Here is a 14,195-nt window from a genome sequence, read left to right as displayed (position 1 = left end):
CTGTGTGTATATTCAGTAATATTGCTTTTTGGCAAAGAATAAGTAATTTTCCTGGTTTTAAAAGTGAAATATCTCAACATAAATAAAGGAGGCTGAAAAAAAATTCATATGTGATGGAAATTTAAGTTTTTTGCATCGGAACTCTTCATATATTACCCAAATTCACTGAGAAATGTAGAAAAATATACATTTTCAAAATGGTGTATACTCAATTATGCTGAGCACTGTATATAATGTATTTTATCTGTTGCCAAAAATATACTCATGCATCATAAGACTTGTTTTGAGATCCAATGTCACAATTTTGCTTTCATAACTTAAGTCTTTCTAACCTCATTATAACAGGCTTTATCAAAGTCAGTGCTTTTAGTTAGGAATTATGAAGTCAATTCAAGCCTCCCAAATATTACTTGACTGCTTCTGAGGAAAATGGTAAAAATTGAATGATTTTATAGGATTGCACGGATTTAAACAAATGTTTTACTCTTATTTAATGCAATGGCAGTGCTTCAAATGACCAGCAGGGAGCAGCATCCTATTATTAATTGCCTGATTTGACCGTTTACCACATTTTAATCCAGTCATAAGATTAATGCCTGTGCTTACTCAAAGCTAAGAGTTTACCCAACTGTTATGGGTCATGAAATGAGGTCGTAAAAATCCCCACGTTAATAATGTATATCTGTGTTTAGTGTTTTACTGCTTAATCATGGTGGTTTTGTCAGACCGTTAAAACATTTTAACTAACCATGAAACCTTATGACACTCTCTTAACAAGAGCCGGGCTGGGACGGGTGTGGTGACCCCGAGAGGGGAAGTTGGACCGGAGGAAATTTATTATATATTTTTTTGTTTGTGCAAATCACTTCTGGGTGGAGGGATTTTAAAACGACCTAAAAAGTTTGAGAGATTTGCTACCTAATGCTCAAAACAATCCTTTAATTCCCGGCCACATAATACAGATTTACTCGGGTCACAAGGCGTTTGAAGATGTAAACCTACAGAGGGATTATTAAAATTGAACAAAAGATGCACAACAGCTCTTGAAACTTGTTTTCAACGTTTAATTTTTGTCATTCGATACAAAAGCATTCTTAAATAAATTCATTTTTGTTCACTTCCTTAGTTTTTTTTTTACAAAGATAAATTAGCATTTCATAACACAAAAACAACAACTAACAAACATCAGTTTATGTACAAATCGATCCAGAAGTCCTTCATGAAATCCAGGACTGTACCACCGGCATGTGAGGCACTTCTTCAATTGTTCGTGTATAAAAATAAAACCTTTTTTTCTTCGGTCAGTACATTCAGCGACCCTACGGGAGCCCCTATGGAGGCCCGCTCAGTGATTGTCATGTGTCATATTCAGAGTGAAAGTGTGTCTGACAGCGCAAACAAAAACACAACAAAACAAGCATCATAACTTTGTCATATCAAAAATAACTAAATATTAAAGGTCAACTATAGTGAAATCTCTGCGCAGTCATTTATAAAGCCTTTTTTTTTTAGCTCTTGACAACTTTTTGTGGCAATTTGGAAATTTGCACAAGTTTGAGGCATCTTAAAACAGTAGAACTGCAGTGGCTTGTTATTAAGCAACCTCTACATATACTTCTCTTGCATTTCAACCTGCTCACATTCTCATTTCACAATAAAAATAATAAAACATTTCCAACATTAAGTGTAAACCAGCACTGCCAATTATTTTCTTACCCAGTATTTTTGCCTTGTTTCCGGGAACAAATATCTAATGTTTGTAAAATACTCAAAGCAGAATGTCCAGAGATTAAGTCTTGTTTTCTGAAAAATGTCTGATATTTGTACTCGTTTTTATCATGAACTCGCTTAAGTTTGATACTTGTTTAAAAACGATGCATCTTAAGTGAGTTTATGGCTAAAACAATAACAAATATATGAACAATGTTAGGAAAAAATAAACTTAATATTTACTAATTTAGCTTTCTCAACAACTATACTTTATTTGTACTAGATTTAATCATGAACTCGCTTAAAATTGATACTTGTTTGAAAACGATGCATCTTAAGTGAATTTATGGATAAAACAATAACAAATATCTGACATTTTTCAGAAAAAAAGTTAATATTGGCATATTTTGCTTTTTTAACAACTATACTATATTTGTACTAGATTTAATCATGAACTCGCTTAAGTTTGATATATGTTTAAAAACAATGCATTTAAGTGAGTTTATGGCTAAAACAATAACAAATATATGAAAATTTTCAGGAAAAAATAAACTTAATATTTACTAATTTAGCTTTTTTAACAACTATACTATATTTGTACTAGATTTAAACATGAACTCGCTTAAATTTGATACTTGAAAACAATGCATCTTAAGTGAGTTTATGGTTAAAACAGTAACAAATATCTGACAATTTTCAGAAAAAAAACTTAATGTTTACTAATTTTGCTTTTTTAACAACTATAATGTATTTGTATTATATTTAATCCTGAACTCACTTGAGTTTGATACATGTTCAAAACAATGCATCTTAAGTGAGTTTATGGCTAAAACATTAACAAACATAAGTAACTTTTCAGGAAAAATCTTAGTATTTACTAATTTAGCTTATTTAAAACAACTGTACTATATTTGCAGTAGAAATGAAGTATGATGACTTAAGATGCCTTGTTTTCTATCAAACTTAAGTGAGTTTATGTCTAAAACATTAACAAATATCTAACATTTTTTGAGAGAAAGATTTAATATTGCCTAATTTTGCTTCTTAAAACAACTATACTATATTTGTACTAGACTTAATCATGAACTCGCCTAAGTTTTATACATGTTTGAAAGTAATGCATCTTAAGTGAGTTTATGGTTAAAACGATAACAAATATCTGCCATTTTTCAGAAAAAAATAAACAAAATATTGCAAGTCATTTATCTTTTTTTAACAACTATACTATATTTGTACTAGATTTAGTTATGAACTCGCTTAAGTTTGATACATGTTTAAAAATAATGCATCTTAAGTGAGTTTATGGTTTAAACAATAACTAATATCTGACATTTTTCAGGAAAAAAAATAATAGTATTGACTAATTTAGCTTTTTTGCTACTATATGTGCACTTATTTTAATCATGAACTCACTTAAGTTTAATACATTTTTGAAAACTGCATCTTAAATGAGTTTATAGTTAAAACGATAGCAAATGTCTGACATTTTTTCAGTAAAAAACCTTAATATCGAGTCATTTTGCTTTTTTTAAACTACATTTGTACTAGATTTATTATGAACTTGCTTAAGTTTGTTACATGTTTAAAAACATTGCATCTTAAGTGAGTTTATGGTTGAAACAATATCAAATCTCATTTGATATTGTTTCACAATATCATTTTTCAGGAAAAAAACTTCATATTTACTAATTTAGCTTTTTTTACAACTATACTATATTTGTTCTTGATTTAATCATGAGTTCGCTTAATTTTGATACATGTTTGAAAACTGCATCTTAAGTGAGTTTATGCTTAAAACAATTACAAATATATGACATTTTTTTGAAAAAACTTAAGTAATTTAGCTTTTTTGAACAACTATAGCATGTTTGTATTATATTTAATCATGAACTCACTTAGGTTTGATACATGTTCAAAAACAATGCATTTAAGTGAGTTAATGGCTAAAACAATAACAAATAGCTGACATTTTTCAAGAAAAAAAACTAATATGGCTAAACTAATATTATAAAACTAATAATAATTATTATTATTTTTTACAAACAACTGTACTATATTTGTACTAGATAATTAAGTAAGACTGCCTAAGATGCATTGTTTACTATCAAACTTAAGTGAGTTCATGGCTAAAACAGTAACAAATATCTGACAATTTTCAGAAAGAAAAAAACTAAAATGGCTTATTTTGCTTTTTTTAAGACCAACTGTACTATATTTGTACTAGAAAATTATTAAAATTGCCTAAGATGCATTGTTTCCTATCAAACCCAAGCGAGTTTATGGCTAAAACATTAACAAATATCTGACATTTATCAGAAAAAAACTTTATATTGAGTCATTTTGATAATGAAGCAAGATGACTTAAAATGAAAAACATATCAGACTTAAGTCATCTTCATTTTCTAGTATAAATATAGAATAAATGTTTAAAAAGCTAAATTTCAGATATTTGTACTTGTTTTAACATTTTTTATCCATGTCATTTTGCGTTGTTAATATAAAATTGTTGTTAAATACTCCAAAAAGAAAAGAAAAAAGCAAGGCGACTTAAAATTTAGAGTCTTGGAGTCCTAGATATGTATTTTTTTTTTAAAGTTTGCTACGATTTTCAGAAAACAATACATAAGAATTTAACTTACATTGTTTGACTACACATATCTAATAGTTGTTAAAAACTCAATGCAAAATGACTTTCGATATTAAGAAAATTTTCAGAAAAAGGTCAGATATCTTTTATTGTTTTATCCATAAACACACTTAAGTTAATGTTTTTCAGAAAGCAATTAATCAATTGTTATCTTGAATTGTTTTCTAGTATAATATCTAATAGTTGTTAAAAACTCAAAGCAAAATGACTTTCGATATTTTCGATAAGTTATTTCCTGAAAAATGTTGATATTTATTATAGTTTTATCCATAAACTCACTTAAGTTTACTATGTTTTTCAAACAAAAAAAAATTTGATAGTCATCTTGAAATATTTTTTAGTACAAATATCTTATATTTAGTTTTTGTTGTACGTTTGTAACTTAAGAAAACAATATAATTAGATTTAATTTAGATTTTGTCTCTTTTGTACTGGAGAACAAGCCAAAAACATGAAGTGAGAAATTCATGTTTGCTGTGCAGTTTGATCAGGTTTCGTAAGCGTTCTGTCACAGGAGTTCACGTATTGCGAGGTAAACGGCACTGAGGAGCAAAAAAAAAACTACATTTCCCAGAATCCAGCACCAGGTTGGGTTGAGTAGCTTGTCGGTACAAACGAAGGCACTTCAGTGAGAGTTTGAAGTTAGGCATAGTGCATATTTACACGAAAAAAAACTGCTGCATCAGGACCGTCCAGTGTAAGATCATCTTTAAGAACGTTTTGCGTAAAGTGAGCGAACGATAGTGCTACATGACAAGAGTATCTGCGGGTGCAGGTCACACAACCGTCTCGTTTCCTTTGCCCGGTTTGACCCAGCCATTGGCAGTCCGTTTGACGCGATTATTTCGGCCGGTGTGCACAAGCCGGTGGGAACATCTCTGCCATGTGTGAAGTGTCTTTGCAGACCAGACCCACATTCCTGACGTGATTCCAACAAGCAAAGACATAAAAATCCGCAGCATCTCCGCCGCCATGTACGAATCCCGTGCTGTCTGACGAAAGTCAGCCCAGTTGGAGATTTCATAAAAGTAGCACGCAATGACGCAAGTAGCCGGCACCGTGTATAGCACAGAAAAAACACCAATTTTCACCATCAGTCTTTCTAGTTTATCCGTCTTCGTTCCGTCTTTTTGTAAATTGGAGCGAATCTTAAACAGCGCCACCAAGCCGGCAGCAATAAACAGCGTTCCGATGACCAGATATGTAAAAAGCGGTGCGACAACGAATCCAGTGAGCGCATCAAGATTCTGGTTTCCCACATAACACATCCCTGCGAGGTCGTCAGCGTCCACTAATCGCATGATGAGTATGACGATAGTCTTGACGGCAGGAATCGCCCATGCTGCTATGTGGAAGTATGAGCTGTGCATTTCGATGGCCTCGTGACCCCATTTCAAGCCCGCCGCCAAAAACCACGTGAGCGTTAAGATCACCCACCAGATGGAGCTGGCCATGCCGAAGAAATACGTAAGGAGGAAAACGATGGCACAACCTGTGTTCTTAAGCCCCTCCTGCACTAGCACTGGTACTGCTGCTTCCTCCAGATCGCAAGAAATGCGTTCGCGACCGACTGTTAACCGCACGATGAACGCCACACTATAAATATTGCAGCACATGCTGAGGAAAATGATCGGTCTTTCTGGATAGGAAAACCGAGAGGAGTCGACTAGGAATGTAAGCACGGTGAACGTGGTAGAAATAAAGCAGAGGACCGCCCAAACCGCCATCCACACATCCGTGAAGACTTTAGCTTGTCTGCGATACAATCCCGTGTCATATCCACACTGCAGCGAGCAGCTCCCACTGCGCTTCACCCATGCATACTGCTCCACGCCGGCACCCAAAGCAATGCACTCCTCCTCCTGCGGCGCCACAGGACGGACAGCGTGAAATGGCGGATCCTCGTCTCCGGGACCCTCCATGCACATGTGATTCTGGTCGTTGGTAGGCGGGAAAAGGCTGCAGTTTAGGAGCTCCGGCCACACGAAGCCAAACTCCTGGAGAACTGGGAGACACTTCCGTTTGACGGACATGCACATGCTGCCGCACGGCCCGATCGGGATGGGCACCTTCTCCGTGCACATGGGAACATAGACGGAGCATAAGAAGAACTGAAAGAAAGCACAGTCGAGGAGAGGATTAGATGCTTGCAAAAACACAATTCATGTTTATTTCTATAGCGCTTTTACAATGTCAATCGTGTCAAAGTAGCTTAATATAGAAGTTCTAGTAAATTGAAACAGTGTCAGTTAGGGCTGCAACTAACGATTATTTTAATAGTTGATTAATCTGTTGATTATTTTTTGATTAATCAATGAATCGGATTTTTAAAAAAGCATTAATTTCCAACTGTTTATTCAAAAAAGCTCAATCCTGAATTTTATAATAATAATAATAATAATGAAATAAAAAACTAAGTAGTTTGTCCTGTTTTTAATCCAAATATCTAAGTATTTTTAAATCAAGATACATACTAGACACAAGAAATTCTTGCTTTCTGAAAAAAACCCCACCTCAAATATAAGTGACTGTTAGCTTAAAGTTAAATTATTTTCGAATTGTCTAAGAAAAATAAATTTAATGAGATATAGGGCTCTATTTTGACGGTCCATGCGCAAAGCGCATAGCACAAATGCTTTCAGGGGGTGTCAAGATGCGTTTTTGCTAATTTAAGGACGGGAAATCTGCCTTGCGCTTCGGCGCATGGTCTAAAAGGGTTGAGTTTATTTTCTTAATGAGTTATAGGTGTGTTTTGAGAATAAACCAATTAGAGTCTCATCTCCCATTCCCTTTAAGAGTCAGCTGCGTCGCGCCAAGAGCGCATTCGCTATTTACAGGACGTAAAGTAAGTCTAAGAGGAAAAACTGAGCATTTCACAAGAAAACAGTTCCCAGAAAACAGTTAAACAGAGCATCTACTGCGTGAGAATGAGAGATAATGGATCTACTTTCACATTCGCTCTTGGATAGGGAAACCTTTACACACAGACATCAATTAGTCTATAAATAATTAATTTTTTGTTAAGCGCAAATATTCGTTTCAAAACTATTTCTAAATTCAGTTCTAATTTCTAGCAAACGAATAAATGAACAATAATGACCCAGTGTGGTCAAAATACTGAGTTATTTCCAAATACACCTGCCATGCCCCATATGGTCTAAAACCTGACAGGTGGGCAAATCTAAGCTTGTTTTAATAAAACAAATATAAATATGGATATAATAAATAATACTGCTAATAATAATAACATTATACAAAAGCAAATTGTTATGAATGAACTGAAAAAGCCTCCCGAGATGAAGAAGACATAAAAGCAGTGATTTTTCATATTTATGTAGGCTAGAAAAAATAATATGTTTTGTAATATTTTAATCCTTTATATTTATATCCTATATCTATTCTTATTATATCCTATATATATCCTTAATTTTAATTTTTTTTTCATATGTAAAGATGTTTGCCTATTGCTCTCTTGTGTGTATTAAGCAGTGTGTAAGCGAGGCGCAACTCTGCGCTGGAGTTTAGACCGGGTTAGTTTTGGTCTAATGAAAAATCTATTATAGATTCTCAAAATAGCAACGCGCCAGCGGTCCGCCTCAGAACACCTTCTTTTTTAGACCAGAACGCCTATGGGTTCACAAATGAGCGCTAATGCATTTGCTATTTAAACAGCGTAGCGCAACGCCTCAAAACGACTCTTGCGCCAAGCTGAAACTACCAAAAGACTATTGCGTCACGCCTTGCGACACACTGCGCCGGGTGTATGATAGGGCCCATAATCTCAAACAGAAGCTTTACCAGTTCACATAAACGTGTAAGTGATCGTGATCTATAACATGAGATGGTCGTCGCCATGTTTACATGCGGCGGCACGTTTGCCTCATTCATAAAAAGCAGAACAAGCAGGATTCAGCACTTAAAGTCACCAGTTACTCAGTGAACTTAGAGACGAGTAGATTCAACTTTATAGTTACTTTCACTATGTGTATCTGACATGAATAAAACACATCGGCAAATTGTATTTGAATGGATTGTTAGAGTTCCTTGTGTTTTACAAACTCTTAGAAATGTTTTGTTTTACTAGTACTTGTGCGTATTTACATGTCTAAAACACAAATGAAGCATTAGGCCTGGTTTATACTTCTGCATTAAGTGACCGGCGTGACCCACGGCGCATGCAACTCACGTAGCTGTGCATTTACACTTCTGCGTGCTGTCTCTGTTGGTCTGCATTAACACTTCCGAAATGCTAGTTGGCAGTGAGGTGTAAATGTTCCTCAGTGTCGAGTTTCTTCGCTGCTGTTTTGTTTTTTCTGAACGCTTCCTGAAAGTACAACTGGCTCAAACTCGCTCATTTAGAGGTCAAGAACTGGCGGACATGCAACAACTTCAACTATAAAGTAAACACAAAACAAAACTATCCATACAGAGCTTATTCACGAACTACAGTCTATCAGGCTAGCGCTGCTCGCACGGCTCTCGGTCCCGCCCTGACTCGTCAGTGCTACCAAGCCAACCAATCACAGAGCTTGTGATACGCGTCGTTGCGATGTGTAGTTACATTTTTTGAGAGGTGCACGTCAGCGACGGCCATGGCGTAGGGCTATGCGTCAACGCGTATGCTGCGCCGTAACATACGCAAGCACTTGACGCAGAAGTATAAATCAGCCTTTCCACGGATAAAACGCTGCATAATTGTGATAATATGACACGTCTTTCTTAGCGGGGTTGAGTTAGTTATGTTTTCGAAAAAATAAACGAAAAAAAAGAAGCACTTTTCCGACGGTTCCTTACTGAGAGCTCTGCTCAGCGCACAGACATCGCACCGAAGCTCAGTTTGATTGTCCTCACTTCAAAACTGAACAAAAGTAGGACCCTGCTGTTGAACTCCCTTCCTCCTCATCCCTGTCTATAAGGCGCCGAACTCTGTATCAGTGCGCAAGAGAGACTGTGTTCACTCCGCTCCGCGCTGAACTAAAGTGTTTTTTTTTAATAATCAAACGTCACATGACACAACAAATCGATTATGATATTGGTTGCCAACGCTTTAGTAATCGTTGTTGAAGCCCCAGTGTTAGTCCAGTTTTCAGAGTAAAAGTTTATATAAAAGAGATAACCCTGTCTAACTGTGTATTTTGTTGTTGCTTGTTCTGTGTGCACGTTATCCGTCCGTTATTTGTACATTGTTCTTAGTTTATCGTCGTTTACGAGGCTTGGACGAAGCGGACAGGTAAGAAGGTCACGTGACATACATTTCGCAACACATAGGACTACTCTGCTGTCTAGTACACTAGGTTAGGGGCGAGCGCCACTCCTTGTACTTTTTGGATAGATAGATAGGTAGAACTCGGAAGATCTTCGTGTGTTAATTATACTGTTTTTTCACATAGTTAGTTGGCTAGATGCTTCTGGGAAGTTAGATTTAGTTTGGGTTTTGTTCTTTTCATTTCTTTAGCGCCGCCCGCGTCCCTTCTGCCAGCTCTCTTGTTTTTCCCGTCTTTATTTGTTTCAGTGTTGTACATATTGTAAATAGTATATTTTTGCTTTACCTACTTTTTCTTTATTTTTGATTTATTCGTTGTTGTTGTTCACTTTGGGATTGTAAATAAAAGCACACATATTTTGGCATTACTTTGGTTGTCTTTCCACTCATTCACTGTTTATATAAATATATTTTAATTAAATAAATGTCAAACCCCACACCCTAGACTAACATCAGGGGTTTGTAACAAGTTCAATTCAGTTTAGTTTAAATTTCAATGTTAAAATTCCAATCAAAAGAGCAAATCCATCGATGCGCAGCTTCACAAGTCATAAACACGCACACAAATGAGAAGAGAATGCATGCTTTTTAAAATGCATTTGTAGTAGGGCTGCACAATAAATCGTCTCAACATCGATATCGCAATGTGTGCATTCGCAATAGTCACATCTGCAGTGCTGGATTTATAACAGAGCAGAACACATGAGATCGGAGTCGCTGCACAGATCAACTTCAACAGAGTGAAAGATTATGATTTGCATGTGTTTTTAAGTCTTTCCTTGAGCATTTCAGGAGTTTAAAGTATTCAGGCAAGAAATAGTACTGTTGTAACAAAACGTTATTTTTATTAATATATCATTTCAGCATCAATACTGCATGTGTGCATACACCAGGGGTGTCCAAACTCGGTCCTGGAGGGCCGGTGTCCTGCATATTTTAGTTCCAAAACCCCTATTAAACACACCTGAACCAGCTAAGCTCTTTCTTGGTGTACGAAAAAACTTCCAGGCAGGTGTGTTAAAGGAAGTTGGAGCTAAACTGTGCAGGACACCGGCCCTCCAGGACTGAGTTTGGACACCCCTGGCATACGCAATGGTGACATCGCAGGATCTGCAGTGTTGAGTTGATATTATAGTTTTCCAGGAACCACAAATGCAAACCATAATAGAGTAAAAACTGATCACTTGCATGTGTTTTTAAAGCAGGAGAGTTTAAAGCATTCAGGCACAATAAATGTTAAGAGTTTGTAACTTTAATAAAGGTTCAATTTATAGTATTATTAATATGATGAAGACTATTCAGTGCTGTTTTACATTTCATTAGTCGATTTCTGTAGCTGAATACTATAGGAAGAGGAAACTCCTGAGAAAATTATAAAGCACTTTTTTTTTTAGTTAACCCACTGTATTCAGCAATGTCTGAAATTAATTAGTTTTTATACATTTTATGCAAATGATTCAATCCCTTCCAGAATCATCACTAAGTAATGAATTATGTCCAAATACAGCTATTAAAGTCGTTTATATCACAGTATATAATGCAGTAAAACAAATTATTGCAATGTCACATTGTTTCAATATCGCGCAGCCCAAATATATACAATGATTACCATGTTATATAACATTTATTATTCAATTTATTTAGACTTTTATAATATTATGAAGCCCTAATTTCACGTATTGCACATTTTAGGAAGCTCTAAAGGGGAAATCAGCATGGTGGGAAAGGTTTCTTTTAAAGTAGCAGTTCACCCAAAACTGAAAGTTCTTCTCACCTCACTTGTTTTTATTTCATTTGTTGAACACAAAAGAAGATATTTTGAAGAATGTTGGAAACAGGTAACCATTGACTTCCATAGTATTTGTTTTGTCCTACAGTGAAAGTCAATGGTTACAGGCTTTTCAGCATTCTTCAAAACACCATCTTTTGTGTTCAACAGAAGAAACTCTTAAAGGTTTGGAACAATTTCAGGGAGACCAAATAGTGAGTTATTTTTATTTTTTGGGTGAACTATCCCTTTAGGGTTTCTTTGCATGAGTAGAGAAATTCAACTGAAAGTTCTTCTCCTTTCACTTGTTCTAAACCTGTTTTACTTTATTTCATTTGTTGAACAATCAAGAAGATAATTTGAAGAACGTTGGAAACCGGTAACCATTGACTTCCATAATATTTGCTTTGTCCTACAATGAAAGTCAATGGTTACAGGCTTTCCAGCATTCTTCAAAATATCATCTTTTGTGTTTAACAAAAGAAAGAAACTCATAAATGTTTGCAACAACTCAAACGAGACTAAATAGCGAGTTATTTTTAATTTGGGGTGAACTATCCCTTTAAGGATTTCCCTGCGCAAGTAGAGAAATTCAACTGCAAGTTCTCCTTTCACTTGCTCCAAATCTGTTTGAGTTTATTTCATTTGTTGAACAATAAAAAAAGAAATTTTTAAGAATGTAGGAAACCAGTAACCATTGACTTCCATAGTATTTGTTTTTTCTACTATAGAAGTCAATGATTACAGGTTTTCAACATTCTTCAAAATATCTTCTTTTGTGTTCAACAGAAGAAAGAAACTCATAGAGATTTGGAACAACTTGAGGGAGACCAAATAGTAAAATATTTAACTTTTTTTGGGTGAACTATCCCTTTAAGGATTTCCTTGCACGAGTAGTTTCCTATTCCGTCGTGCACTAAAAACACATTTATACACCAGCATGACATTTTAAAGATCTAAGAACAGAAGTGCTCTCCCTTTAAGATGTTTGTGGTATCTAAAGCTGCTTTAATCACGAGATTCTCCAGCAAACAAACATGGGAATCCTAGTGGGAGGTTTTGTCTCTGCTGAATCAATAAAACAACAACTGCCTCTGTCTTCAGTGCTCACACACACACACATACATACACACACATACACACGCACTTATGATGAGGACATCATACTGTCTTCAGAATAATCAACTTAGAATTATACCTAACGTGTGTTCGCAGTAAGTTTTTGATATATTTAGAATTAAGTTCAAATATATTAAGCATGTTTATGAACACTTTGGTTAAAATATTATGTCTTGCATGCTTATGAAGAATTTTTACCAATGTAGGAAGATAGATGTATGTTTTTAGAGGTTTTCTTTAGCATTTATTAAGGACAATTACTGAAATTTGATCATCACAAGTATAATGAGACAAACACTGTAAGGCAGAGTATAGTGTGTGTGCGTGAGTGTGGATTCTATACTCCTGCTGTGCGCACAGATTAGGTTCCTATTTATCCAAACTACTGTACTATAAGTAAGTACTTTATTGGCACAGTGATTTAAATATTTTTTTTTTAATATTACTATAACTTTAATAAGATTTGCACATCACAAATACTTCATAAAAATAAATCTACAATGTTCATCATAACAATAAGACATAAAATAAAATTAAACACATTTTTGCAACTTTGTCATTTTATTTAAGGGTAAATATAGTATAAACAATTATTACTATTATAAATCATTTTTCTACACTCTTTCTATGACCATTATACAATTAATACTGATAATAACAACAAAAATGATTACGAATAATAATAATACTACTAGTATTTTATCTTATTTGTTACTTTTTTACATAATTATGATGATTTATAATACTTTTAGAAGTGTTGCTTCATTATGAAGCCAAGATTTGAAAGCTGAGTGCAGTACTTCTGTGTGATGTGTGTGTGTAGGGTCTGGTTACAGTGTGTGTGTGTGTGTGTGTTGTAATCTCTCACCTTCAGCTGGCTCGAGCAGCCGTACTGTATGAGGGGTGTAAATGTGGTCAGTTGCAGCTCGGCGTCGGATTGTAGCACGTTTCCCACCAGATTCGGCATCTTGGTCACATTGTAGCCTAAATCCTGACACATGGAGATGCGGATCGGGTCGCAGGTCATCTCCTCCTCGTCCCCGAACGGGTGCGCGAGCCCGAACACGAGCACCAGTAGCGCAAACCCGAACTCAAACCGAGCCATAGCGACACAATCCGATTGATAAAAAGTCCGAGCAAATCACGGGAGCGTTAAAATTCCAGCCTACCGGAGTTCAAACGCGCCTATAGACAAAAAAACTTTCTCACAATCCCGTGCCAGAGCGAGCCAATCCGTTTAAAGTGCGAAACGGCACCGTGTCCCGTTAGTCCCGTTCCGGAGTAAACCGTACAGCGCTGTCTACTACGGGTATCAGTCGTTTTGAAGCTCGTCCGTGTGTCCGTGGCGCAGTCGCGCGGGTTCTGCCCGGTTGAGGTCTAGACGGAGACGGGACAGCTGCCCCAGGACCAGCGTCAGCCAATCACAGCCGCGCATCAAAGACAGGGGCGGGGCTTAGCGTGGCCACAATAACACCGCACAATAAAACAGATAAAGTGAGAGAGTTGTAAGTTTAGGTTGACTAGCCTGCACACCTTGTTGGTAAAATGTATATAGATAGTTAAAAACAACTCCATATTGGTTTAATTTTTGATTTACATTCTTCATTGTTTCTTGAATGTTTACAAATTATTGCTTATTAACCCAGTAATAACTGATTACAGTCAATAGAACTATAGTCTCTATTGTC

General features: G+C 35.6%; 1 protein-coding gene across 1 annotated transcript; it reads right to left on the bottom strand.

Moving 5' to 3' along the window:
* Positions 1-1,043: 1,043 nt before the first annotated feature.
* Positions 1,044-13,863, bottom strand: fzd4 (frizzled class receptor 4). The gene is made up of 2 exons (NM_001305469.1): positions 13,376-13,863; positions 1,044-6,468 (listed from the first exon to the last, which is right to left on the bottom strand). Exons 1-2 carry the CDS (start codon positions 13,610-13,612, stop codon positions 5,134-5,136), a joined length of 1,572 nt encoding a protein of 523 aa, NP_001292398.1. The 5' UTR covers positions 13,613-13,863; the 3' UTR covers positions 1,044-5,133.
* Between the last annotated feature and the right edge of the window lie 332 nt (positions 13,864-14,195).

Source organism: Danio rerio, chromosome 15, assembly GCF_049306965.1.
Source record: "Danio rerio strain Tuebingen ecotype United States chromosome 15, GRCz12tu, whole genome shotgun sequence".
NCBI lineage: Eukaryota > Metazoa > Chordata > Actinopteri > Cypriniformes > Danionidae > Danio > Danio rerio.
The sequence above is the reverse complement of the archived record's forward strand: the minus strand, read 5'-3'. Positions and strand labels throughout refer to the sequence as shown.

What these genes read in the sequence shown, in the direction of transcription:
- fzd4 (NM_001305469.1), bottom strand. Translation starts at nt 13,612, where the DNA reads ATGGCTCGGTTTGAGTTCGGGTTTGCGCTACTGGTGCTCGTGTTCGGG. An exon ending in GCTGCTCGAGCCAGCTGAAG is followed by an intron (nt 6,469 to 13,375) that starts GTGAGAGATTAC and finishes GCTTTCTTTCAG; the next exon opens with TTCTTCTTATGCTCCGTCTA.